This window comes from Notamacropus eugenii, chromosome 4 (assembly GCF_028372415.1).
Source record: "Notamacropus eugenii isolate mMacEug1 chromosome 4, mMacEug1.pri_v2, whole genome shotgun sequence".
Classification (NCBI taxonomy): domain Eukaryota; kingdom Metazoa; phylum Chordata; class Mammalia; order Diprotodontia; family Macropodidae; genus Notamacropus; species Notamacropus eugenii.
Genome location: NC_092875.1, coordinates 229,624,589 through 229,651,075, shown reverse-complemented (window position 1 = coordinate 229,651,075; position 26,487 = coordinate 229,624,589). Strand labels below are relative to the sequence as shown.

Genomic DNA, 26,487 nt, shown 5'->3' with positions numbered 1-26,487 from the left:
CCCTAGATTTTAGCAAAGGATTTGATAAAGAATCTCTTGCTATTACGAAGAAGACAGAAAGCCATACACCTAGAAAATAGGTGGATTTAGACCTCAGATGGCCAAACCCAGAGTAGCCATTCATTAATGACTCTATGTTATCTTAGAAGGTCTCCAGGTGGAGTGCCCTATGATTCTATACTCGGACTTGCGCTGTTTAATCTATTTTATCAATAACTTGAACAACAAAAAACCCAAAAAATATAACAATATAGTTGATATGTAATGTTTTGAATTTTACAAGGTGATAGCTTTATAATTACATATATGCATATGTAAAATTTCATTTGATCCATACAGTCCTGTGAATTGCTACTATTACTCCCATTTTACAGATGAAACTGAAACTAAGAAGTATTTAAGCTCTTGCTAAAGGTCATATAATTAGTATCTAGGATTGAACTAAGATTTCCTTATCGCAAATTTAGCATTCTATTCACTATGCTACCTGCCTCTAAATAAAAGCATTCTTATCACATTTGCATAGGATAACAAAGATGAGAGGGTTAGCCAATACATTAGATGACAGGATTCACAAAGATCTTGGAATACTGAGCTCAGTCTAATAAGATGAAACTAAATAGGGTAAATGTAAAATCTTCTACTTAGTTATAAAAATCATCTTCACAAATACAAGATGGGAGAGGCATGGCAAGACAGCAGTTCATCTGGAAAAGACCTACAGGCTTTAGTGCACTTTGCACGCTCAACAGAAGGCAACTGTACAATGCCAGCCAAGCAAGCTAATGCAATATTTGATTGTATGGTCACTGTTTAGGACCAAGAAATTTAGTCCCACTATATTCTTTCCTAGTAACACTGTATCTAGAATAGTGTGTTCAGTTCAGGACACCACATTTTAGGAAGGACATTGATAAGCTGGAGGGTACCCAAAGGGTAATAAGGATGGTTAGTCAATAGACATTTATCAAGCATTTAACTAGGTGCCAGGCACATGCTAAGTGCTGGCAATATAAGGAAAGGTAAAAGATAGGCTATTCGATCTCTCATGATTTGGGGTTATATGAGAATCAAGTGAAACATGTTAAGCAGGGAGATTCAGGGGAACAGGTGGAAAATTATCTTCATGTATTTAAAAGATTATTATGTAGAAGAGAGCATTTATTAAGATTCTGAATGACTCCAAAGGATTGAACAAGGAACAAAGATGAACTTTTAAAGTTTCAGGCAAAGAACAACTTTCTAACAACTGCAGCTATTCAAAAGTGAGGGCCCTCTAGAGGTGAATTCTTCATCACTGAAGATGTTCAAGGCTGAATGACTATTTGTCTTCTATGATGTAAAGGTGATTTTCCCTCAAGTATGAGTTGGGCCAGATGGCATCTGAGGTCTCAGTTCTTGTGCAACTGTGAAATGATGATTAGGAACTCATTATTTCCAGTCAGTGCATACCATTTTTGGAGTTCTAAAAATAAGTTTACCCATAAACTGAGCCTAAATTTGTCTCCATGTAATTTCCAACTATGGCTCAAAATTCTGCCTTCTAGAGCCAAGCACAACAAATCCAATCCTTACTCTTCCATGTCAGTCCTGTAAGTACTTTAGATATCTTCTGTCTACTCCTCAAAGTTAAATAGTCCAAGTTTCTTCTACCAGTCCTCAAATGCCAGTCCCCAGTCCTCTTACTATCCTGGCTTCTCAATACTCCTATAAATAACCCCTAGCTTCTCAATACTCCTATAAAATGTGGTACTCAAAATTGAACATAATACTTGTGATTTTTTCAGAGCATAGTGACATAACCTCCCTTACCCTGGACTTTACTTCTCTCTTAATCAGCCTAAGATCAAATTACTTCTTTTGGCTACATCACACTGCTGACTTTTATTGAGTGTATGATCCACTAAAACCTTAGTCTTTTTCACATGAACTGTTTTCTAGACATACCTTCTCTAAGACATTTCATTCATCTTTACTAAAGTTCACTTTCTTGGCTTATTGTCCAGATCTCTGTCTTGATGGTAATCCCTCCCAGCTTTGTGTCATTTGCAAATTTAGCATGTTTATTAAAACATGCTATTTATGCTGTCACAGAAATCACTGACCTAAAAATAGTGTCAGTGCCAGCAGTACTCGATATTGCTTCATTTCATCTCCCCTCACAAACAGTATTAGAACTACTGGCCCTGGAAAGGTTTCTGTGTTCATCAAAATGCAAACAGGTAGAATAAACTAACAAAAGCTGCCTCCATCATTTCTATAAAAATGCCATTTTGATGTCAGTCACTATTTGTAAAAGTTCAAAGACAAACTAATTTAAAAAAAATAACAAAAAGGAGCAATCCTTTTAACATAATGCACAGAAAGCAAGACATCAGGTTAAAAAAAATATTTAATGCTGCCCAAAACGTATAAAAATACAGTAAGAATGGCAGTACATTACAAAGTAGTCTCTCCTAATTTGTTCCTTTTACATCTTTCTACAGTTCTTCCAAGCATTTAAAAAACACTTAATACATCAAATTTATAAGTTTTGCAAAGTCTTCTTGCTGGTGGGTGCTCTTCGTCCCCTGGATGTATAGTTTACGTTGTAAACAGATAACTGTGAGGCACTCTAGAGATTTATCAAACCTCACTTTGATTCCCGGAGAGGGCTTCAGGTCTTGCTTTGCATGTCAATGGTTCAAAATTTATAGCTTCAGAACATTCACAGATCATGGAGATTTAGGTGTCAGTCAATCTTGGCCTACAACATATAATACAAAACAAAGTCACCAATTCAGTACACATTTAACCCCCTCCCCCCACATGGATACATACAAACACATGACTTACAAGAACTTAAAAAAAAAAAGGCAACCAAAAAGTGTTCCAACATTCCACATTCAATCATCAGACTAATTGTTCCAGTTGTCTGTGGTAAAAGTTGTTCATCATTCTCTCTTTCTCATCTAGAAAATGGTGGTGCTATGAGGTGAGCTTATATCAAAACATTGTAATTTAGATTCCTCTTTGCAGATTACCACCAAAAATCTTAGAGAAGACTATGTTTTCCAGTTCCCTTCAAAATCTCATAATGGTCCTCATGTGACACACTGCCAGGTGGGCTTTGTAAAACTAGGTCCCTGGAGTAGTTTGCCCAATTTCCTAATACTGGGGGTTTATGTAAATCCAATAGCGGTGTTATTAACGGGAGTGAAGATGCTTATATTCTTAAAAATACAGTTTTTTACTAGCAGTCTTGCTTCTTTTTGTCAAATAATATTAATGACAATCAGAATTTAGATTTCTAATGTCACAGGTTATATTATAAATTATTAGTGTAAAAATAGATACAAAAATAATGTATTTATTATATTTAATATCAAAGCTAAAAGAAATAAGCATGAGAGCCCAAACCAGCATGTCATAGTATTGATAGGTGAAATGACTTTCAAGATGGGTATAGAGACTGGACCTGCAATTTCAATGGCAAAAGTAATTCTGTGAGGAAATTTCCTCTGCTGTGTAGGATGACATTTTCTCTGCAACTTATAATCAGTCAGTCAACATTTATTAAGTGCCTAGTATGTGCCAGGTACTGTGCTGAGCCCCAAGGAGACAAAAAGCTGTCTTGAGTATGGAGAAGATATGAATTGCCTTGCGTCACACAGCCAATATCTGTCAGAGGGCAGGATGAAACCGAGTTTTCTTGATTTCAAGGTTGGCTCTCTATCCAGTATGCCACGCTGCTGCTCATTTTAAGATAAACTTACTACTTTCTTGAAGATTTGCCAACCACCCAATTTTATTCAGGTTAATGCTATTGTCTACCCCTGCAAAAATGTAAATATTTCTCACTACAATATCTCTAAATAAATGAAACATATCACACTCACAATTTGACCAACCAATCCCCCTAAATTTTAAAAATTTATTTAAAAATTCATTCTGCCTACCCCACTTTTTAAACTAGGCATCTACAGCTTTGACATACTTAGGAAGCTTATTTTGCTCTGCTCCTTGAACATGGCCAGTCAAGTCTTTAACGGAAACTCTCTCATCTTTAAACTGTGGATTCTAAGTAACACTTTGGATGATTAACAGAGGTTATCTCCCAAGAATCCTCAGTGTCTAAGGTGGCAGGCATAGAAAGACAAGGCCAGTTAGTCACAGAGTAATCTACATTCATTTCCCAGGTAGCTACTAGAAACTCTGATACTAGAAGTTTAAATAAAGAAACAATATTAAGCAAACTCTTTTTGATTCAGAGACCACGGGACCACGGTAATGGGCAAGTTTGATTCTGGTGGGATTGTTTCTTTTTTGACTGCACAGAACTATGGCTCTATAAAAAATTACTATTTGGGCCAGTTTGAGTTTCAACAGATGGTGCTATCCACTCTTGATCCAGTTCAGATCTCCAAGTTTCAAATATTTCACGCATCTATCTACTACATTTAAAAGAGTCTGGCAGACACATTGTGGCAAAGATAGAGGTCACTAAAAAAAATTATAGCCCCATTAATGTTTCTTTATTGGTATGTTGTAGGGAGAGGTCTGTAAGAATAAATAAAAATTAGGTGGGTTAGTCAACTTTTAAAAATATTTTATTTTCAAGAAAGACAAAGCATGTTATTATTTGTTAATTTTTATTTTATTTAAGTTACTATGATTATTTCTCACAACAAGAGAAAATGAAATAGCAAGTTAGATTAAATCTAAACTAAATGTGGTTAGTGATTCTTGTATTTGGATAAAATGTTTATGCAAGACACTTATTTCATTAAACCGTTCATTTTCCTTAATCTACAATACCATAGCAACTTAATATACTAATGGAAAATTCTGCTCTCTGGTTTAAATGAAAAGCAAGAGAAAGTCAAATCTTACACAAGGGCAATTTTTGTTCCTGGGTATTTACGCAAAGCTCACATGATGATGGCAAGGCACAAAAATCCCTAACCAATGTTTTGTACGGGGAAAAACTACCCCAACTCTCTTTTCTAAGTCAAAGACTTAGTATCCTAAGGTTTGTTTTTTTTTTATGGTGGTGTCAAGAAATGAACAGAATTATAACTGCATATTTCAGATAAATATTATTGTTAAGTTAGACATTTGAGATGCAATGAGGAAGATATATTCACCATTTTCTCGAAACAGAATGTGAAGTTAAAAAAATGTCAATGTTGTCCTAAATTAAAAACTTCAAATATCATACTTATTAAGTAACTAGGACCAATCAGACTATGTAATGTAAGCAGCTGTAATGACTAAGTTCTTCAAATCTTCAAATTCCATACCAAATGTAAAACCAATTTCCTGATTTAGGATAACTGAATTTAAAAGACAGCATTTTTCAACTATTTGTCCTTAATGGTACTATGTGTTCCAAGTCTAGTGATGGGCAGGGATATTTCAAAATTTTTACTAATTGAGTTTTCAAAGATAATACCAAAGCCCCTTGGACAAAGTTTATTATGTGAATCAGTGACTACACTGAAAAATGTTACTGATTAGGGGAAAATAAAAAACCCTACAGGAAAAAGGATCAGAAATAACCATAAAAAATAGAATGCTCCCCAAAGGAGAATAAAAATCTCTCAAGGATCCAAGTGGTAAAGAGGATACTATTTATCTGGAGATTAGGGGAAGAAAAATCCTGTGGACCATCACTCTGAGGAGTCCTTAAAGCAACGTAACTGTTAAAGACAGAAAGGTTTTGTTGCTGAAGAGGAAATGTCAGGGCTCAAAATTTTCAAGTAAATCATTCTAGGAAAGAACAATGAAAGTAAAAGAACTTAAATTCCCTGGATTATCCACTAATTTGCTGGGCTAGTGCTAAACACATAATAGGCATTCAATAAATACTTGATGAGTCTAGTTGCCCTGTTAAACCAGAAGTTGATGAGATAGTACACAAAATAAACACTAAAATATTCTTGCACTTGAATGAAATAGCCCTGCCGATTTTCCACTTTGTTCTTAGCAAGGCAACAACTTGTGAAGTCATCCCTAAATATTGTTTCCCAAGAAAGATACACATAACAAATAGCAAACTCAAGCAAAAAACACATGAATGAGTTTTCTTTAGCCCCACAATAACAGATGATCCAGTAGGTATCCAGATATTTGAATTTAAAGTCATTAAGACTTGGTTTTCTATTGTGTAATTTCATAAGCTAGAAATAAAAAAATGTCCTGTTGCATGCACATTAATATAAAATTTTTCTAAAGATAGTCATTTAAATGCAAAACAAAAACAAAACAACCAAAAACAAAAACAAAACAAAACAAACCCACCCTAAAATACAGTCTACTAAAGGCATGAAATACCACCATGAGTGCTATATGTTTAAGAATATAGATCTGGTTTTTGTGAATACACACCTCTGTTAAGTCCAAACTGGCAGTACTTGCAACACCTGGGGTCAGGAACAAAAAGCAGAATCCACCAACCAGTTAGATACAATCTATGAGGTTTTATTGACTGCTTTATTGTGCCCTAGATTGAATTGAAGGATGTGGCTAATCTTTTATGGCCCGGAAAGGCCAACCCAATGGTTATTCTCTTCCACCTAACTACCCCCATATTATTCTCCACTCAACTGTCTCTACCCAGGCTTGGACTTTATAGACATGCAGAAGGGATAAACTTGGGTTTATAGAACTCCAACTCCTATGTGAAGTATTAGTCCTAAAATATTATGATATTTGGTTTATATGACTTAAAAAAGAAAAGATGTTCATAGATTTCTCTTAAGGTCAAAATTAAAATTCAAGGAAAAATATCAATTTCTGGTTTTCATTGTGTAAATAACATAGCATAGCTGTTCATGTGTCCTGTATAGCCTCCTATAAAGTAGATGAATATTTTGAAAATGCATTCACTAACGTGAATTTAAAATGTATAGCAGACACTAAATAAGAAAATTGTAAATTCCATCAAAACTTCAGGTTTGTATCTGCGATAATTATAAAGCATACATTCACACAGATAAAAATGCTTCTCTCACTTTTCTGAGAATGGTTTGACTCTAATCCTTGAATGTCATTTTAGAAATTAACAGCAGAAAACATCTCTATCTGCAAAAGAGATTTCTCTCTAAATGCTGGGCCTCACTCAAGCTGGTCTGAAAGCAAATAAGTAATTATTACAAAAAGTGAGGTATTCTATTGTACAAACTAACTACTTTTATAACCTATTTTAAAAAAGGTAAGTGCAAATTTATACAAATGTTATTCAGGACAAAAGAGGACAAGAAAAGCAGAGATAAATAAAAGAAATGGCCAAAAAGACCCCGTATGTTATGTAAAGCAAGTTACAACTTCTGCATGACAGAACTTTTATCGGAGCTGTCATTAAATGGACAACTTGACTAGCACAGGGCCTGGCACATAGTAAGTAAGCACTTGATAAAAACTCATTGACTGGACTTCACTAATTACTGTCACTTCCTTTCCCTTCTCATGACCATCCTTTGGTAGATTCTAAAAGAGCAAGGGATGAACGAGGGCACACACAAAGAAAAGCAAGAGGCAAAAGCATTTGGATTATTCCCCCAAACTTCTGAATATGTAATGAATATAACTAATTGTGTTATCAGAATACTTTGAAAAATCACTTTCTTTACCCTCCTAATAACTCACTAGAACTGGAACATGGCTAAGGAAGTCTACCTAAGTAGGCTGGAAAGTCCAAAAACAGAAAGAATTGTATTCTATACCAGTTGTAAATTTCACAAAGAAATGTAGAAAGAATTAATAGTCATTTGGCATAAAGCGGCCTTTGAAAAAATTTATTATTACTTCATTTACTTTCTTAGCCAAAAGAAAACAGTATTGACTTGCATTAGAGATGTGAGAGGGAGCAGAAAAGGAGGTGGGCTGACTGTACAGTAAGAATAAAGGATAACATACAGCCTGAGCATTGCACTGGGATTCATAAAAACATTAAGAGAGCAAGAGGTAAGTGTCCATTATATTGGATTGATCCTTTATGGCAGATTTGTAGAAATGCACTGATAATAACTGCCCAAGATAAGGCATGACTGGGTAGAGATCTGCACCAAAGTAGGAAGTAATCACATTGATGAAATCATGAATCCATTTGACCACTTTCTTGGGTTAGGCCAAACACTATGATGACAGAAGAGCACCCAGATACAAACTAGAAAACAGAGTAAACAGCCATTCTGAAAAACAAATCAAACCACTGTTTATTCTCCTTACTTCTTGAACCTAAAGAACCAATACTCTAGTTAATAAAAATTGAACTATAGAGTTAATATACCTCTGTGTAACATCTAATAAAATTAATATCTCAAGTATATTAATTTTAAAAAATGAAATGTCTACCTTGAATTGTAAACTCCTAGCTTAGAATATAAACTTCTAGATGATAATGGTTCATAGATTTAGAACTACAAAGAACTTTGGATCTCATGAAATCCAACATCTACATTTTCCCAGGGAGGAAAACTAATGGTCTGAAGGTCAAAGAGATAGAAAATATCTGCACTAGAATACAAATCTAGGTTCTTGAATTCTAAATCTAATATTATTTCTACTACAATATGCTGGTAATAGCTATGCCATTCTTCATCTAATAAATGAATCTGTATTGATGGACAAATTTCCAACAATATCAAAACAATAACACAAACTTTTACGAATCTGTATTTCTGTTCAGTCATTTTCAGTTGTGTCTGACTTTCTGTGACCCCATTTGGGGTTTTCTTGGCAAAGATACTGGAGTGGTCTGCCATTTCCTTCTCCAGCTCATTTTACAGATGAGGAAACTGAGACAGTTAAGTGACTTGCCCAGGGTCATGTAGCTATTATTAAGCGTCTGAGGCTGGATTTGAACTCAGGAAGAAGAGTTTTCCTGATTTCAGGCCCAGCACTCTATCCACTGCACTACCTAGCTCCCCTACAATATTGGTCAATGTTGTTCAGGTAAAATCTTTCAATAATGTTTAAAGTTCTAGGGTACTGCCTACTGAATAACATTTTCCAGGACTTTCACCAGAAAAAGTACTTCCTCCAGGATTTCGGTCCTTGTAAGGGCTCACCAATAGTGAGTTTCTACTATACTGGTTCTCACAAAGGACATGTTAAACAAAGTAAAGACAAATAAGAATAAAAAGCAAAGCTGAAACAGAGGTATATAATACTCTAGAACTGTGAATTGTTCCAAAATGGAGAGCAGTGTAAATAGTGAAGACATGAATGGATATTGTCTTTTTAGCACTACCTACATATGTACAGGTTAATATAGATTGAGACTTGCAAGAGAGCTTTGGGACCATCGAGTCTAAACCCTTCATTTTATAGATGAGGAAACTGAGGCGCATAGAGGGATATGACTTGCCCAAGATCCAGAGCTTTGACTACAAATGCAGTGTTTTTCCCAGTACATCATGGAAGTGTTATAAAAATTTTCTTTCAACAGATCCAATTCCAGCTGGTTGATTAACTAAATCTAATATAACATGTAACCTGAGATTCAAATACACTCTGAAAACATTGAATCAAAAGGAAAAAAACAAACTAAGTTGGAAAGCAAGGATACTGCAGGGAATAAACTTAGTTTTGGATGATGCCCCAAAATGTATGGTCTTGGCACCAAAACAGATGTAATGTAAAAATGCATATGAAATGCCTCCTGACTATTTCCTCGACTAAAAGTTTAAAGAAAATAATACTGAATTAGGACACAGGCACAAGTTAAAAAATACTTATTTAATAAGTAGTTGTATCACCTACAATCTATATTAAGTATTTTCAATGTAATTGAACACTTTCAACAACTTCAACCAAAACATTTTAAGATGCTTATCTATACTATCTATATTTCTCTGAAAATTCCAAATATTTGCAATGTAAATTGAAACAAAATACAGACAAGCTAAACGTTGAATGGAATGTTGGAACTTTAATAAAGCTAGCACTCTGAAGAGCATTCTAAACTCTGAACATAGCTTCTATTAAAACAATGTGCTTTTAAAAGCCAAAGGTTTTTTGGTTTTTTTTTTTTTCAACAATCTCATTAAGAATTTAAAGGGACACGGTCAGGCTGTGAAATTAATCTTTTAACCAAATAGTTTAGAGAACTTTAAAATTCACTTGGGAACATAAAAGATTAAGCCAAATGTTCACATTTCATTCAGTTTAGGAAAATGAGACTATAGACTGAGATTAAGTGGTGGCTAATATTTTACTTCTTCAATGTCACGCATTACCCTCAATTATAGTCTTAGTATATTATCACTAAAATTTTTATGAAAATATTTTTATAATGAACTATAGAAAAATAAATTTTAAAGAGGCTTACATTTTGGATTAAGAGTTACCTGACAGTGTCCCTATAAGCAGCATTTTTCTTTAAATGTTTTTTGGGGGAATTGCTTTTGGTTTATTCTTCAGTGTGGGAAATAGCAAAACACAATGGAATGCAAAATATACAGTAGAAATTGCTCCATCAGACTTTTAGTCACTAATACCAAATCTCTAGTAATAATGAAAATTTATATGGTACATCTAATTCAATGCACAAACCAGAACATTCAGTTCCAAAATAAAATTTTTTGGGGTAACAGATCTTTTCAAACTGGGCTTCTTGTTTTTTCAAAAGTACAGTTAACTACAAAAGGATTAAATAGGCAGTTATAAAATATATTTATCCTAAGAATATAAAATGTTGATGCCCATGTTGAGAATACATTACACATTTTGCACATCTTTAAGGATCATTTGTTTTAATGGAGATAAAACCACAATGTTTATTGCTTGTATCAGGTGTGTGAATTAAAACCTAGACAACCTACATAGATATATCCCTCTGGTCAAGGGTTTTTTCAGCTTAATTTCGTGAAATGTAACTTTTTAACTGTATCAACACATTTACAAAAAAAAAATTATAAACTTTTCTTGAAAACAAACATTAATATCTTTATTTTATATAGCAGTTTACAGTTTGGTTTTTCAGAAGTACCTGCAGGTCAAAGTCCTGAGATGTTGACTTGTGACTGATTTCCATCACTTATCTGGTTGGTGTCTATTCTACTACGCCATTTTCAGGTACGAGTAGGGAGCTTGCTGCTAAGAGACAAAGCCCTAGCGATTAACTGCAGCAGCAACTCAATCAACTACTAGTGCAGAAGCTTGCTGTGCAAATTAAGGCTCTACTTGTAAGGAATACTGCTGAGAATACAATGTCCAGCAAGCAAAAGCGCCAACCAAAATGAGTGTACCAAACCCCATCTTAGTGAGAATAGGTTTCCAATATAACCACCTTTTTCTTTTTCGTTCAGTCTCACTTAGCCTCTGTTTCATCTGCTGCACTTTTTGAGCTGTATTAGCTTTTCTGTCCTCTCGGTATCGTTTCCGAATGGCACTACAAACAAATACATAAGCAAACTAATTAGCTGAATTTTATTTTCTACTTAAGACAAAAGAAACAGAGCAAAAAAAAATACCTCCCCCAACATACTAATTCCATAGAGATATAAAGCACTTGAACACAACAAAATAAAATCCCCAAACCCTTGATGCTCCAAATTACTTCTATACTTAATGTGAAAAATGCAATCAATTTCTAGAAAAGTTTTATACCTCACTGTGATCTCAAAACTGAAGTCAAAGCTTTGCTAAGGAGGCTTTTGTAGAGTACTTATGTTTTGTTTGGTTGTTGTTTTTAAATATAGCCAGAGGAAAAGGAGCTTAAGTATAAGAACAGAACCTAAAGCATTCTTTTACCATCAGGTTTATCTTCTTAGGATTTTCATCATCTCCTGGAAGCTTTGGTTTTCTGAAGTTTACATCTAGTTGACATTTCTCTATTCTGTCCTAACCTTGTTTTAATGAAAACCCTTCAATTCTGAGATATTCTGTGACAGAAGCTGCAAGAAAAGTTTTCTTTCCTCAAAATCATTACAAATCTGAGTAATACAGCTTCAGGAGTCTGGCCAGATAAGGAGTATTTCCAGTCTGAGAAACCAATCACAGGTAAGTGTTGGCCATTTAATTTACAAAGGAAGAAGGGTTAATGCAAAGATCACTAAACTTGGTAGTTATACAAGCCTGGATTCAAATGCTGGCTCTGACACATAAAATTTAATGAATTTCAAATCAACTTAATTTCTTTAAACCTGTTTTCTCATAGAGATAACAATATTTAATTCACACCAAAGAATTGTTGTAAGACAAATATTCTGTAAATCTTAAGAGAAACACAAAGTATCACATATTCACGGCCTCTAACATCTTAGCATGAAGGTGACATGGCAGGATTTCTTTAGACCTTCCATAAAAGACCTTGTGAAAAAGGGGGCATGCAGACATCTAACTCATGCGGTGAAATATAGTATATAACTTATAAATACATGATGTGACTCTTTGGTGGATCGAAAAGAATGCTGGGTTTGGGAGATGTGGCTTTGAATCCTACCTTACATGCTTGTTTACTGTGTTATCACGAAAATGTCCCTCACCTCTGTTTCCTCAACTGCAAAATGGTAATAACACTGTCTGTGTCACAGAGGTGTTTGTGAGGCAACTGACAACTATATACATGTGAACAGCTATTACTTTTATTACTATTAAATACATGGAGAAATATCACTGGATTATGTTGGATTTTTGTATATTCAAATATCTGAATGATATTGTTATGAACATGCTTTTTGCTAATTTTCTCTGTGGTATTTATTATCCTTTCTCTTAATTCCCCACCTACTCCTGTTTGATTCCTTGATAAGTGTGATACTTTTCCACACCAAGGTGTAAGTATTCAATCCTCTTTTTCTGTTTCATATAAAAATGAAGTTCATCGGAGGGCTACTCTCTTACTCCTTCCTTCATGTTTATATACTCTCCTCAACCCCTCAAATTAAAGAAAGTAGAAAGTTTTATTCACCCCTTTTTCTTTATTTCTATCCTGGTGTATTCCCTTGTTCACTCTCTCTTCTTTCTCCTCTTAAATTCCTCAGAATACAACCAATCCACTCCCAAGACCTGTTTTTCTTATTTAACTCCCTCAAAACCCTTTGAAAACATGGTTCTGAAAGGAACCAAATGAATGTTTCTTCTCTTCCATTCAAATGTTTGCACCACACATCATCATCCCATAGCTTCTTTCAATTGCTCAAATACATTAACCTTTCTAAATTTCTATGAAATCTTGTGTTTGTATTTCAAAATTCCTATTCAATTTTGGTTCTTTCTTTATGAATGCTTCAAAGCTTTCTACTTCCTTACAAACCCATTTCCTCCTATACAGTTATGTTCAACTCAGCAGAATAAGTTATTGTTAATTGTCTTTTGCCTTTAGGATATTGTATTCCCAATTGTTTCTCATTTATAATGGAACTCACCAGGTCTTATGTGAACCTAACTGTAGTTCCTCAGAACCTGAATGCCTTCTTTCTTTCTGTATTTTTTTTTCTTCAGGTTGTTGAGGTAGATCTGGAATTTGACTAACACTTCTGGGATTTCTCCTTTTGGGGTTCCTGTCAGGGGATGACTAGTGGATTCTTTTCTGTCTTTACTTTGCCCTTTAATTCAAACAGATCCGGGCAGTATTCATTTATAATTTTTTGAAATACAGTGTCTAAGCTTTAAAAAAATCCTGATTTCCAGGGAGTCTAATGATTCTTTAATGATTCCAGGTCAAGTGTTTGTGATTAGGTAGTTTACATTTTAAACAGATAAATTGTCAATCTTGTTCTAACATTTCTTGCTGATTCATGGAGGCATTGACTTCTCTTGGGTCCATTCTAGTTTTCAGGGATACCATTTCTTGGGTTAAATTCATTTTTTCTTCCAAGCTACTTATTCTCCTTCAAATTCTTTCCTTAAGAACTTTTTCCCCCACTTCTTACCTCATGCTTCATTATTTCCCATTATTTATATAGTAGAAAACTTTTTTCTTTGCTTTTCTGCCTACAGTTGTTATGGAGTTATGATTTGCAATAATTTTTTATACTAGTTGGTCTTGGATTTACTTGTGTCTCCAGCATGCATTGAGTTCATGAATTGGGGCTTTGGGCCAAGGGCCAAGCTCCACTACCTGCTGCACTTTTGTGTGAAATGGTTCGGTTTGTCTCACTCTGTGTCCCCTAGGTTTTTGTGCTGACTGCCACCTCCTGGGGTTCAGAGGGTCTTTTGGGTCCTCTAAGCTATATTCAGGCTTATGCAAATTTCAGAATTTTGTCCAAAGATTGGGGGGCAGGGATGACAATGGTTATCTTGCCTCCTTCAAACAGCCATCTTGGCAGGAGGTTCCAATGTAATACTGAATAATCATCTAATATATGAAAGCACTTGGGTATAATAGGGGGAGGCATAGTTCACATTAATATAGTATCCTAAGATTTATAAACCACTTTCCTTGAAATGCTCCTGTGAAATAGGTAATATAAATATTAATATCCCACTTTACAAATGAGAAAACAGGCTCAGAAGTGAAGTGACTTGTCCATAGTTGCATATTTATTTATTAAGTGCCAGAACTGACGCTTGAACACAAGCCTTCTGCTCCTAAATTCAGTCCTTTTTTCACAATACCATGATGCCTTTTCTCATTAACTGGCCTTTACAGTGTAGGTAATGGGTAATCAATCAAGGTATTTTGGCATAATGATAACAACAGCTAACATTTATAGTCCTTTAAGGTTGCATCTTTCAAATCTTATCTAATTCCATCCAGAAAGGTGACAAATACAAGTACTATTATAGGAAGAAGAAATTAGCATCTAAATAGGATGGATTTGAGAAGAATGAGTACATGAAACAAACTGAGAGACTACTGATCCAGGAATCAGGTAGCAAGGTCTAGGATGGTTGAAGTGCATACTAAAAGGACAAGACATAGGCAAGAAACATTGTAAAGAAATAACAGGACTTGCGCTTAACTGGCAATACAGGAGGAAGAAAAACAGTCATGGATGTTGGTTTTAAGGCTGGGTTAATCTAAGAATGGCAGGAAAAAATAGAGAAATAGATACATTTATAGGGGGAAAAAGGACAAAGAAGATCAGCACACTATAGATATGGCAAACTTAAGATGTTAAAGGGATATTCAAATGGAGATGTTTAGTAGGCAGTTGGAAATCTGGAATGGGAAGAAAAAAAGCCCAAGAAGTAGGAGAAAAACCATAATACTGTAGTTCCACTGAACTCAATTCACTTTGAAAATAAGTGTCTACTAAGGACAAAGCACTGTGCACAAAAAGAAAAAAACATGACATTCATGGCTCTCAAGGAGATTAAGGATGGTGACAAACAGATTGGACAGTTAAAAAAAATCCACAAAAAAGTAGGATGATAACCACTAGCCAGAACAGAAAAAAAAAACAAAGCAGATCTGGACCAGGACTACTTCTAGCTGAACCTTACTAAAAAAGATGAGAACATGATGACAACAATAAAAATGAAACTGTTAAGCACCAGAAATAGTATAGATGGGAAAAAAATTAAGACAAATAATGAAAGATATTTTCAAATGGACAAATTATTTGAATAATTGAAGCAAGAATTAACACTGGCAAGGAAAATTACAAGCACAAATAAAAGCTTGTGGAAACGAACAAGTTACAGAAGGAACTGAAGAATTAAGATGCTAAAAATACCTAGGAGTAAATAACACTTCCTCACATTTGCATTTACATATGTATAGAACTTTAAGGTTTACAAAGAACTTTGCTCATAAAACCCCTTTAAAGTAAGCAGTACAAATAAAATTATTCAATGGTACAGAAGAAGAAACTGTGTCTTATAGTTCCTTTACATTTTCCATAATACTAGGTATACCGGATATGCTCAGTAAATCAATTTGGAAGTGAGCAGAATAATTTGGAGCTTTGACTTTTATGATTCTACAAAGCAAGATTATTTAAAAGAAGTCACTGTGCAATAAACCTGTCTAAACATGCAAAATAAAACAAGCTTTTTTCTAGCATATAAACTCCATGAAACTTACCTTTCAGTGCTCTCTTCTACTGTATCTTGCATCTTGGTGGTAGAGAGTTCTGTAATGTTTATTTTGTCATCTTTTTCATCTTCTTCAAACCCCATCCTATTCCCATTGTACTTTCCAGTAATTATTGTAGTTGGATGAGGTGGTGAATGCTCATAGTTAGGTGCCTCGTCTTCATTGGAAAGTTCTTTCCACCGCTTCTAAATTGGGAGAAAAGTACATGATGGTTAATAAAATACCTCATCTTCATTACAAAGTTCTTTCCATCATTTCTAAAAGGGAAGAAAAGTGTAACATGGAACCTAAAAAAAAAGAATCCTTCAGTTTAATGTTTCATAACGTACACCATTAGCTACTTTATCAATTTAAAATACCTCACCAATTATAATAACCAACGGTTAGCAACACTTCCTCTTTTCTAAAGCCATTTATTTAAAAAAAATTATACTAGAACCTCATGATAGAATTTCGAGAAGTATTTAGAGCAAGTATATACATACAGCTCATGTCCTTGTCCAAGAGAATTTTGTAACTGAAGTACTAAAGCAATCTCTTACTTTCTAGTGGTAATGAAAATAGAATATTTGGCATGATCTAGTTCCTGATCAAATTACAGAGAAGAGCCTGGTGATAGGTCACCTGCCAGCTTCTTTATCTCAGTGTGCTTCTGCCTAGTCTGCCTAACAGTGCACTAGAACTCAAAGATATGAGAACTGACCTATCCTTGTACTCCCTTTTCCTGGATCCAAACAGCCAACAACAAGGAGCTGCATCCATCATTGTAACTGTTCATTATCACCACTACCACAGTGATAAGCAAGAGGCAAAGAATATGAGGACAGTATAGGCACACAGAGAAATAGAAAACCATTATTTGTAGGAATGGCTTTAAAGATACACATATATAGATATAGCCTACAGTCAGAAGGCCATTGTAATTCTTCAAAATGAGACCTAGACAGTTGGTAACTTAAGAATTGGTCTAACTAATCTGGAAATCAAATGGAAAATATGACCCTAAAGTCACTAATGGGTACCTATCCTTTGATCCTGCAATGTCCCTGAGAGTTCAAGGAAAGAAAAGTCCCATATGTATAAATATGTTCAAAGCAACTCTTTGTCATAACAAAGAAATGGAAACCAAGGGCTTGCTCATCAAATGGGAAATGGCTGAAAAAACTATAGCATATGGCCTTTGAATCAGGAACACCTGAAATCAAGTCCTACCTCTGACACAAACCAGCTCTGTGATTCTGAGCAAGTAACCACCTATCTTGGTGGCCCAAGAAACTCTAAGAGTGGATCAGTTGACATTAATCAGTAAGAGGGGGTTTCCATGCCAAATGTTTACCATAACCACAAAATTATAGATCTATATTTTTAAAAAAAGTTTTAGCTTGAAATTGTTCTTTTAAAATTTCATTTAGTATTTAACAATTCATTTTTTCCTTAAATAAGTTTCAGCTCAGTGCATGTCTGAAATACCACAAATTATTTATTAAAAATGAAGTATTTTGTCTCATCTTATGGTGTGGAAGTGGAATATTCCTGAAGGCCATGATGTAAGAATGCAAGTTCTGATAATTTCTATTACATTGGAAAGGCCTTAGCAATAGATTTAAGTTTGCTTAACCAAGTATAGAAAGATTCATCACTAGCAGGCTGGCTATTTAGTAATGTATTTTTTGGTTGTGGTTGTTCATGAAACCAAAAAAAAAAAAAATACAAAATACCCTTTAACCCTGTTTGACTTCCCTCTGCTTCTATAGATACCTTCTAATAATCACACAAGTTTTAAGCTGTTATGACAGCCTTATTCAGGGACCAATAAAAAGACATACTGCTGGAGGATATGAAATGTGTCAATCTTGGAAGCTGTAGCTATCTGAAAGAATGTTTCACAGGGAGTGGAGCCAAGATGGCGGAGCAGAAGGACAGACCTGCTATAGCTCTATCCCCAAAGGCCATAAAATATCTGTAAAAAATGACTCTAAACAAATTCCAGAGCAGTAGAAGCCACAAAAGAACAGAGTGAAAGAGATTTCCAATCCAAGACAGCCTGGAAGGCCAACAGGAAAGGTCTATTGTACTAGGTTCAGAGCAGAGCGCAGTGTGGCCTTGGCCACACATGGCAGGGACAGGGCTGCAGCAGGCTTCAGGGCGCAGAATCTCAAGCAGCAGCTGCAGTTCCCAGATTTCTCAACCCATATATGCCAAAGACAGCTTCAAAGGTCAGTGAGAAAGGTCTTTCACCTGGGTGAGAAGGACACTCGATCTGGACCTGCCCCCAGGGCTGCAGCAGTTGCTGAGGCAGCAAGTGTCCATTTTTGGAGCCCTTTGCCTAAAGACCTGGGGGAACTGAGAGGTTGATCTGGGTCTCAGTTCTGAGTGGCGGTCCTGGGGTGAGGAGGAGTACTGGTGTGGTGGAGCTGATGGAGCCTTTGGAGAGGATCCTGGGCAGGAAAGCCTGTGGTTGCTTCCAGACCACAGTGCAGGTCAGGAGAGGAAATAAACTCCTCTCCCTTGATTGTGCCACCTTGGAGGAACTGAGAACTTACAGATACCTAGAGTATACCCTCCACTTGATAAAGTATTCAAAAGTCAAGTAATTGGCTGGGAAAATGCCTAAAAAAGGGAAAAAAAGTAAGACTACAGAAGGTTACTTTCTTGGTGAACAGATATTTTCCTCCATCGTTTCAGATGAGGAAGAACAAAGAATACCATCAGAGGAAGACATCAAAGTCAAGGCTTCTACATTCAAAACCTCCGAAAATAAATACACAATGGTCTCAGGTCATGGAAGAGCTCAAAAAAGATTTTGAAAATCAAGTAAGAGAGGTGGAGGAAAAATTGGGAAGAGAAACGAGAGTGATGCAAGAAAATCATGAAAAGCAAGTTTTGGAGACCCAAAAAAATGCTGAAGAAAATAACACCTTTAAAAATAGGCTAACAATTGGCAAAAGAGGTCCAAAAAGCCAATGAGGAGAAGAATGCTTAAAAAGAAGAATTAGCCAAATGGAAAAGGAGGTTCAAAAGCTCACTGAAGAAAACAGTTCTTTAAAAATCAGTATGGAGCAGATGGAAGCTAATGACTTTATGAGAAACCAAGAAATTATAAAGCAAAATCAAAAGAATGAATAAATAGAAGATAGTGTGAAATATCTCATTGGAAAAACAACTGACCTGGAAAATGGATCTAGGAGAGATAATTTAAAAACTGTTGGTCCATGATAAAAAAAAAAGAGCCTAGACCTCATCTTCCAAGAAATTATCAAGGAAAACTACCCTGATATTCTAGATCCAGAGGGTAAAATCAATATTGAAAGAATCCACTGATCATCTCCTGGAAGAGATACAAAAAGAAAACTCCTGGCAATATTGTATCCAAATTCCAGAGTTCCCAGGTCAAGGAGAAAATACTATCAGCAGTCAGAAAGAAACAATTCAAGTATTGTGGAAATACAATCAGGATAACACAAGATCTAGCAGCTTCTACATTAAGGGATAGAAGGGCTTGTTATATGATATTCCAGAAGTCAAAGGAACTAGGATTAAAACCAAGAATTATCTACCCAGAAAAACTGAGTATAATACTTCAGGGGAAAAAATGGTCATTCAATGAAATAGAGGACTTCGAAGCATTCTTGATGAAAAGACCAGAGCTGAATAGAAAAACTGACTTTCAAACACAAGAATCAAGAGAAGCAAAGAGAAATCAAAAGGGACTTACTAAAGTAGAACTGTTTACATTCCTATATGGAAAGATAATATTTATAACTCCTGAGACTTTTCTCAGTATTTGGGTAGTTGGAGGGATTATATACATATAGACAGAAGGCTTAGGGTGAGCTGAATAGGAAGAGATGATAATCTAAAAAAACAAAATTAAGGGGTGAGAGAGGAATATATTGAGAGCAGAAAGGGAGAAATGGAATGGGGCAAATTATCTCTCATAAAAGAGGCAAGAAAAAACTTTTCCAATGGAGGGGAAAAGGGGGGAGGTGAAAGGGAAAAGGTGAAGCTTACTCTCATCACATTTGACTTAAGGAGAGAATAATATACACACTCAATTTGGTATGAAAATCTATCTTACACTACAGGAAAGTAGGGGAGAAGGGGATAAGCAGGGTGGTGGGGATAATAGGAGGGAAAGCAAATGGGAAGAGGGAGTAACTAGAAGTAAACACTTTTGAGGAGGGACAAGATCAAAAGAGAAAATAGAATAAATGGGGGGCAGGATAGGATGGAGGTAAATAGTCAGTCTTTCACAACATGACTATTATGGAAGTCTTTTTGCATAACTACACATATCTAACCTATACTGAATTGCTTGCCTTCTCAGTGGAATGGGTGGGGAGGGAGGAAGGGAGAGAAGTTGGAACGCAAAGTTTTAGGAATAAATGTTGAGAATTGTTTTTGCATGCAACTGGGAAATAAGAAATACAGGTAATGGGGTACAGAAATCTATCTTGCCCTACAAGAAAAGAGAGAAGATGGGGATAGGGGAAAAGTAGGGCAGACGGGGCAAAGGGGTAATCTGAATGCATGATTTCTTGGGGTGGGGGGAGGGGAGAAACGGGGAGAAAAATTGGAACTCAAAATCTTGTGGAAATGAATGTTGAAAACTAAAAATAAATTAATTAATTAAAAGAAAAAAGAATGTTTCATAGGTTCTCCTCAAAGAGAAGCAATTAAAAGAACCAGTGGAGTTGGTTTTATTGTGCACCCAAAGGCAAAAAGAAACAATATTTCATGAAATATTTGGTCATCTAATATTGCAAATGTTAAATTAGCTCCAGCACTACTATAAAAATTACTTTAACTGTATGTTAACATCTGTAGAACACAGTGAAAATAAAGAGAAATTCCATAAAAAACTTATTAAGACCTCAACATTAAATAAACAAGCATACTAATAAACAAGCATACTAACGCTCACTGACTTCAGTGAAAAAAAGTAGGACTATCCAAAGACAGTAAATATGCTGGAAATAGGGTTTTGGAGTAATACATAAGAAAAGATTTGTAGGCTACACAGCTTCTGCTTACATATAGCATGAATACTTTCTTTGAGAAAAAAATCAGAAGGCACTGGCCATAGTGAGAATTGAATGACATCCCCCAAAATAAAGCTCATATTTTAATAGAAGAGAAATGACATATTACTGATATTTACTCATTCCAAAATTAGCTATCTGTGTACAGTCAAGATTGACAACTTAGTTTAAAAACCATCAAAATTAATATCAAGCTGAAGGAAAAATGAGAAAAAAAGTTGGTGTACAATGGATAAAATCATACTTAACCTCCTTAACCAAGTGATTAATCCTGACAAAAGGAAAAGTGATGGATAAAAGGATAATGACATCAGTTACAATGTTTTTATATATGTTTAATGTAAACCAATAATAAGGAAACTAAAAGAGCTATAAAACTGATTTAGTCAACAGACTTATTTGTTAAGTGGGGTAATATGGCAGTCAAGGGCAACACTCATTCATAAAATCTTTAAAGAGAAATCATCAATTAAATATGTGATTAGAAGAGGTGGTATCCTAAATCAGGTGGTAAGAGGAATAACATATTGAATTTCTAAGTGTTCCAGTGATAAACCACCAACCATCCTATGATTATAAATATGAAAGAGTAAAAACAGAGTGATACGAACCGCCACTATATGTCACCAAACAAACCCGTGAAACAGAAAACTAGACCTGGGTAAGAACTCTGAGATGCAGTCATCCTTTTGGCAGATAGTCAGAAGTTCTGCTAGCTGCAAAAAGAGAGTGGTTACCTAATATTCTATAGTTTCTTAGTTTAATTGACAAGTCTCTTTCCTCATCTGTAAAATACAGTTCATAATACCTGGACAGTATGCCCCTCAGGGTTGTTGTGAAACTTAAATGGAACAACATATGTCAAATATGTCCAGTGTTTGCTTGTGACAGGCAACCTGGCACAGTGGACAGACAACTGAACTTGGGCCATTAAGTTATAGGTTCAAATTCTGCCTCAGAAACTACTGTAAGTCATTTCACTACTTGAATCTCAAATTTCCTGGGCCTCTACCTAAAGCTCTCTGTAAACCTTTATGTACTTAAAACAGTACATAAAACTGAAATATCCTTATAAGATTGAAGCTTGAGTTTTCTGTTGTTGTTTAGTTATTTCAGACACTTTGTGACCCCATTTAGGGTTTTCTTGGCAAAGATAGTGGAGTGATTTTCCATTTCCTTCTCTAGCTCATTTTACAAATGAGGAAACTAAGTTAAGTGACTTGCCCAGGGTCATACAACTAATATCTGCAGTCAGATTTGAACTCTGGAAGATAAGTCTTCTTGACTCCTGGTCTGGGACTCTATCCATTGTGCCATGTAGCTACCCTAACATAATTACTGACGAATAAAAGGGATAGCATTCCAATGTCTTCTAATGTGAACAAAGTCTGTCATGTACTACACTTCCAAAACTCTGTGGATAAGTTAGGATGTGATCAATTTGCAAAATAAAAGTTAAAGGCCTTGCCCAAATCTGGGTATCCCTAACATCAAATAGGGTTCGCCCATTCTGATTTAACAACTAAAAAGAATATCTGAACCATCTGTACTTCTCCAGAAGTCTGTATGAAATACAACAATTAATAATGCCCAGTTGTAGACTATCAGCATTAAAAACATAGTAGTACTAAGGTGGTCATTACAATCTTCACAACCTTTCTTTCTACTCTACATAACAATCCAAGTTCAGGCTTTTACTGCCTCTCACTTGAACTACTGCAGTAGCCTTGCAATTTGTCATCTCTGTCAGGATCTCTCATCTCCAAGTGATTTTCCTAAGGTGCGTATCTAACCACATCACTCCCTCTACTCAAGAAACTCCAATGGCTCATTATTACCTTAAGAGCTTAAAATAAGCTCTTCATAACTTAGTTCCAACCCAACTTGCCAATTTCAGTATACATTACTTCCCTTTCCACACCCTACATTCCAGTCAAACTGGCATTCTTGTTGCTCCTCACATGCGACATTCCAGTCTGTGTACCTTTGCAATGGGGGTGTCCCTTAATGTCTAGAATGTATTCTCACTTAACTCCCACATGTTAGAATTACACTTCTTTCAAAGCTCTCCTCAAGTAGTTCTTTCTGTACAAAGCCTTTCCTAATCAATCTAGCTAATCTCACCCCCCTATTTAACATGTGTATTATGTACATATTCTATATATACTTATTTATCTCATGTTTTCTACCCCAATATGATGTAAATTCCTTAAAGAAAGGGACTCCTTTTATTAATATGAATTCTCAGAGGCTAAGATAGTGCAGGGCACATTACATGTGTTTAATAAATGCTTATAGGCTAATTTTTAACAGGATTATGTTTTACTTTAAACTGATGAAATTACTAGTTACTCTTGCAACTTATGGTTTTTCATGTTTGCTTTGGAAAGGAAAATAATTCTTTAAGTCAAGAGTTTGTCTTTTTTGATGGTACAAGGATAAGAGTCATATTTTAAAATTTTAAACTGGATCACAGTCTGTTAGCATGTAATGATATCCAAGTAACATAAACAACAATTTTTTTAAAACAGGAATATAGTGTGTTCCCTCTGCATCATTTTTACTAACATAGTGAATACTGTACAATCAAGATTTATGTCATTAGATGAAAGAATTGCCATGTATTTCAGTGAGTCCCATTTATGGGAAATTCTAATACCATAATAACTGCTATGTAAGTCATTATACAATTAACTATTCATAATCATATCTTGTAAAACTGAAATTTATTAAAAATTGGTTTTGTCTTCTGGGTGCTCTGCGGTATCTGGCATTTAGTAAGAGCTTACTAAATGTTTACTGACTGACTACTACATGTTTTCCCATCACTCAGTCACACTGGTGAAAAAGCAGTGAAAACAGGGAGATAAGAGAACAAGAAAACAAATGGTTATTTACATTTGGCTAAGTAAGGTATCAAATAAGAATGCTAAATAGTTCCCAGAATTTACATGGGTAAATCTGAGGTCTTATTTTACCCTTCACTGAAGCTTTGCTTTCTGCTTGGACAAATGTAAAAAATGCCAGTAAGAGACAATTTATGCCAGAAATAAAATCTTATTGGACAAATTCCCAGAACATAGAACAAATTCTAAATCTGTCATTAAGAAAAGGAGTATCGAGTAAGAAAATGATGAACTAAAACATTTAATCTTAGTAATGAACTTGTAAAAATCTGGAATTCAAGACCTGCTATTCATTTGAAGGAAAAGCAGCTATAGCATACAACTAAGGGTACAAGAAACTTGCTTGATTTCGACACTGCTTGTTTATGAAACTAAGATACTAAAGCGAAAGCCTTTTTCTGAAGGTGTGCAGCACTGTAATCTAGATCAGAGGTTCTCTAAGTTTGGTCTGAGGACTGTGTCCTTGGGGCCCTTCCCACCCTCTGACTGCAGAGGGTAGATATCTGAGAACTCTTCCTATATCTTCCATTTAAGGAGGTTGCCCAGGGCATTCACTTCAGTGGTTCCTACCCAGCTGTAAAACTTCATGTAGTCCCCACACTAAGTGCCTTCTCCCTAGCCTTTAAGTTTCTATTGTCTTTCCCAGTTTAGAAGATGAGTTCCTTGGGGGGAGGGACTTGTCTTTTGTTTTTTTTAAGTATCCCTAGTGCCTGACACAAAACAGAAGCTTAATAAATGTTTATTGACTGACCGGACTTATGAAGGAGGTCCCTAAGATCCTTAAGGGAATCCCATGAAGTCAAAACTATTTTCATAATACCAAATTGTTTTAATTTCAGATATAGTTAATATCAGTAGATGTAACCCACATAAAGCTCTTATAGACTCTTCAGTCCTGAGATCAGAAAGTTCTGAGAACTGCTGATCTACATAATTTGCCTGAGAATATTGAAAACCATGGACTATAGGGAACTAGTGATACTGATTACCAGTTCAGATCACAACTGAGAATTACCTAGATTTATCCAGGTAGGCCAAGGTCATCACCATAGAGGCTTCCCTAAAGGAAATGTCCCTATTTTAACCCTCCTCCCTCATACACATTTGAGAAGTTAGACTACCAATTTGTGTGCAACAAAAAAAGGATACATTTTCTGAGAGTTCTCAAATCCTTCAGACCTAACATCTATCCCTATTTCCTCCACAGACAGAACTAAATAAAACCACACACAATAACAAAAATGTCCACTTCTTCAAGATAACGTTTGTGAGAAAAGGGGAAACAATTACTTCAGAATGAAAATTACTAATGGAACTATTATTTCATGTCAAGCCATAAAGACTTCAAGAAAATATTCAGAAAGACCAAGGATGTCTCTGGCATCTCCAAAGCTGGGATTAAAAAAGGGGGGAAAGAATGAGTTTTCAGAAAAGCTAATTCTACGAGCAAACTAGTCATAAAATCGTACATGTATCTCTAAACTACAAATGAAGGGAAGGAAATATGGGAGAGCAAGGAAGGCAACAAGTAAGGAGAGGAGGGGAATGTGCCAGGTTTGGGTGCTAAGGAACATATCTCAAATAGGGATGATGAAAGTTACTCTATTATAACTGAGGGTTGTAGAGATGTGTCACAAAGCAGAGAAAACCACTACACTTCTCCCCAAAGTATTTAACTTATTTGATCGGAGTACATTGTGAATTGATGTATCTTTTCAGATCCCCACTAACCCAGGGCAATTATTTGCTTAATTCTACTTGAGACCTGGGTTTTAGCCTTAAATTGGTCACTAAATAATTGAGAGACCTTGGGTAAATCGCTTAACTTCTCAGTCTTCATTTCCTCATTTGTGAGTAATATGAGGAAGGTGGACTAGTTGATTTAGGTCCCTTGCAGTTCTAACCTCTGTGATTCCTATGATACATAATAATTTGAGCTACTAGATACTATAATATTCAATGTGACAGACAGTCTGGTGGTAAACCCTAAAGAGGGTTTACATAAGCATTCCACATATGGTTTGTAATCATGAAAAACACTGAGCCAATTTAAGGCTTCACAGTGTAAGAAATTTACTAGATTAGAGTCTGACATTTAACATGTCCAAGCTCAAGATTCAAGGCAAAATATAAGGTTTCCGTTGAGTGATTCTGTTTTCTTGTTAGCTTATATTAGTGTATTATGTATTCTAATACATAGTACAAAAATATCCTTCAACAATAAGTTATCCAATTGACTTGTAAAAATGTTATGCAGGTGAAACCTTTGTTATTACCAACATGATTAATGATCAAATGAAGTACTACCCTCCCTTCAAAAAAAAATCTCAAAATTAAACCAGCATTCAATTAGTTTTATTAAGTCTCTGTGATTAGTACTATTAAAAACATTTTACAACAAAATAATGAAATGCATATGCTGAACAATTATTTTGTAAAGTTCATTTAAAAAAGTGGCACACAACTAATAACTCTTCTGAATTAATTTAACTCTGAAATTAAAACCCAAGAGAAGTCAATAATACTACAGAGAGGAAGGAATACAAAGCCCAGGTCCCCATCAGCA

The 26,487-nt window shown here is 35.3% G+C and overlaps 1 protein-coding gene across 6 annotated transcripts in view; it reads right to left on the bottom strand.

The window, feature by feature from the left end:
* Positions 1 to 2,374: 2,374 nt before the first annotated feature.
* PTPN2 (protein tyrosine phosphatase non-receptor type 2) overlaps positions 2,375 to 26,487 on the bottom strand; it is a 109,234-nt gene continuing 85,121 nt past the window's right edge. For 3 of the 6 annotated variants that reach the window (XM_072604193.1, XM_072604198.1, XM_072604192.1), the window contains exons 8-9: positions 15,962 to 16,158; positions 9,705 to 11,377 (exon numbers count right to left, since the gene is read on the bottom strand). In XM_072604193.1, coding sequence (XP_072460294.1) covers positions 11,158 to 11,377; positions 15,962 to 16,158 — 417 coding nt within the window. In that variant the 3' untranslated portion in view covers positions 9,705 to 11,157. Of the gene's footprint in view, positions 2,747 to 6,369; positions 6,405 to 9,704; positions 11,378 to 15,961; positions 16,159 to 26,487 lie in introns of those variants that run through there. The other 3 variants (XM_072604197.1, XM_072604195.1, XM_072604194.1) reach the window with 2 other exon arrangements.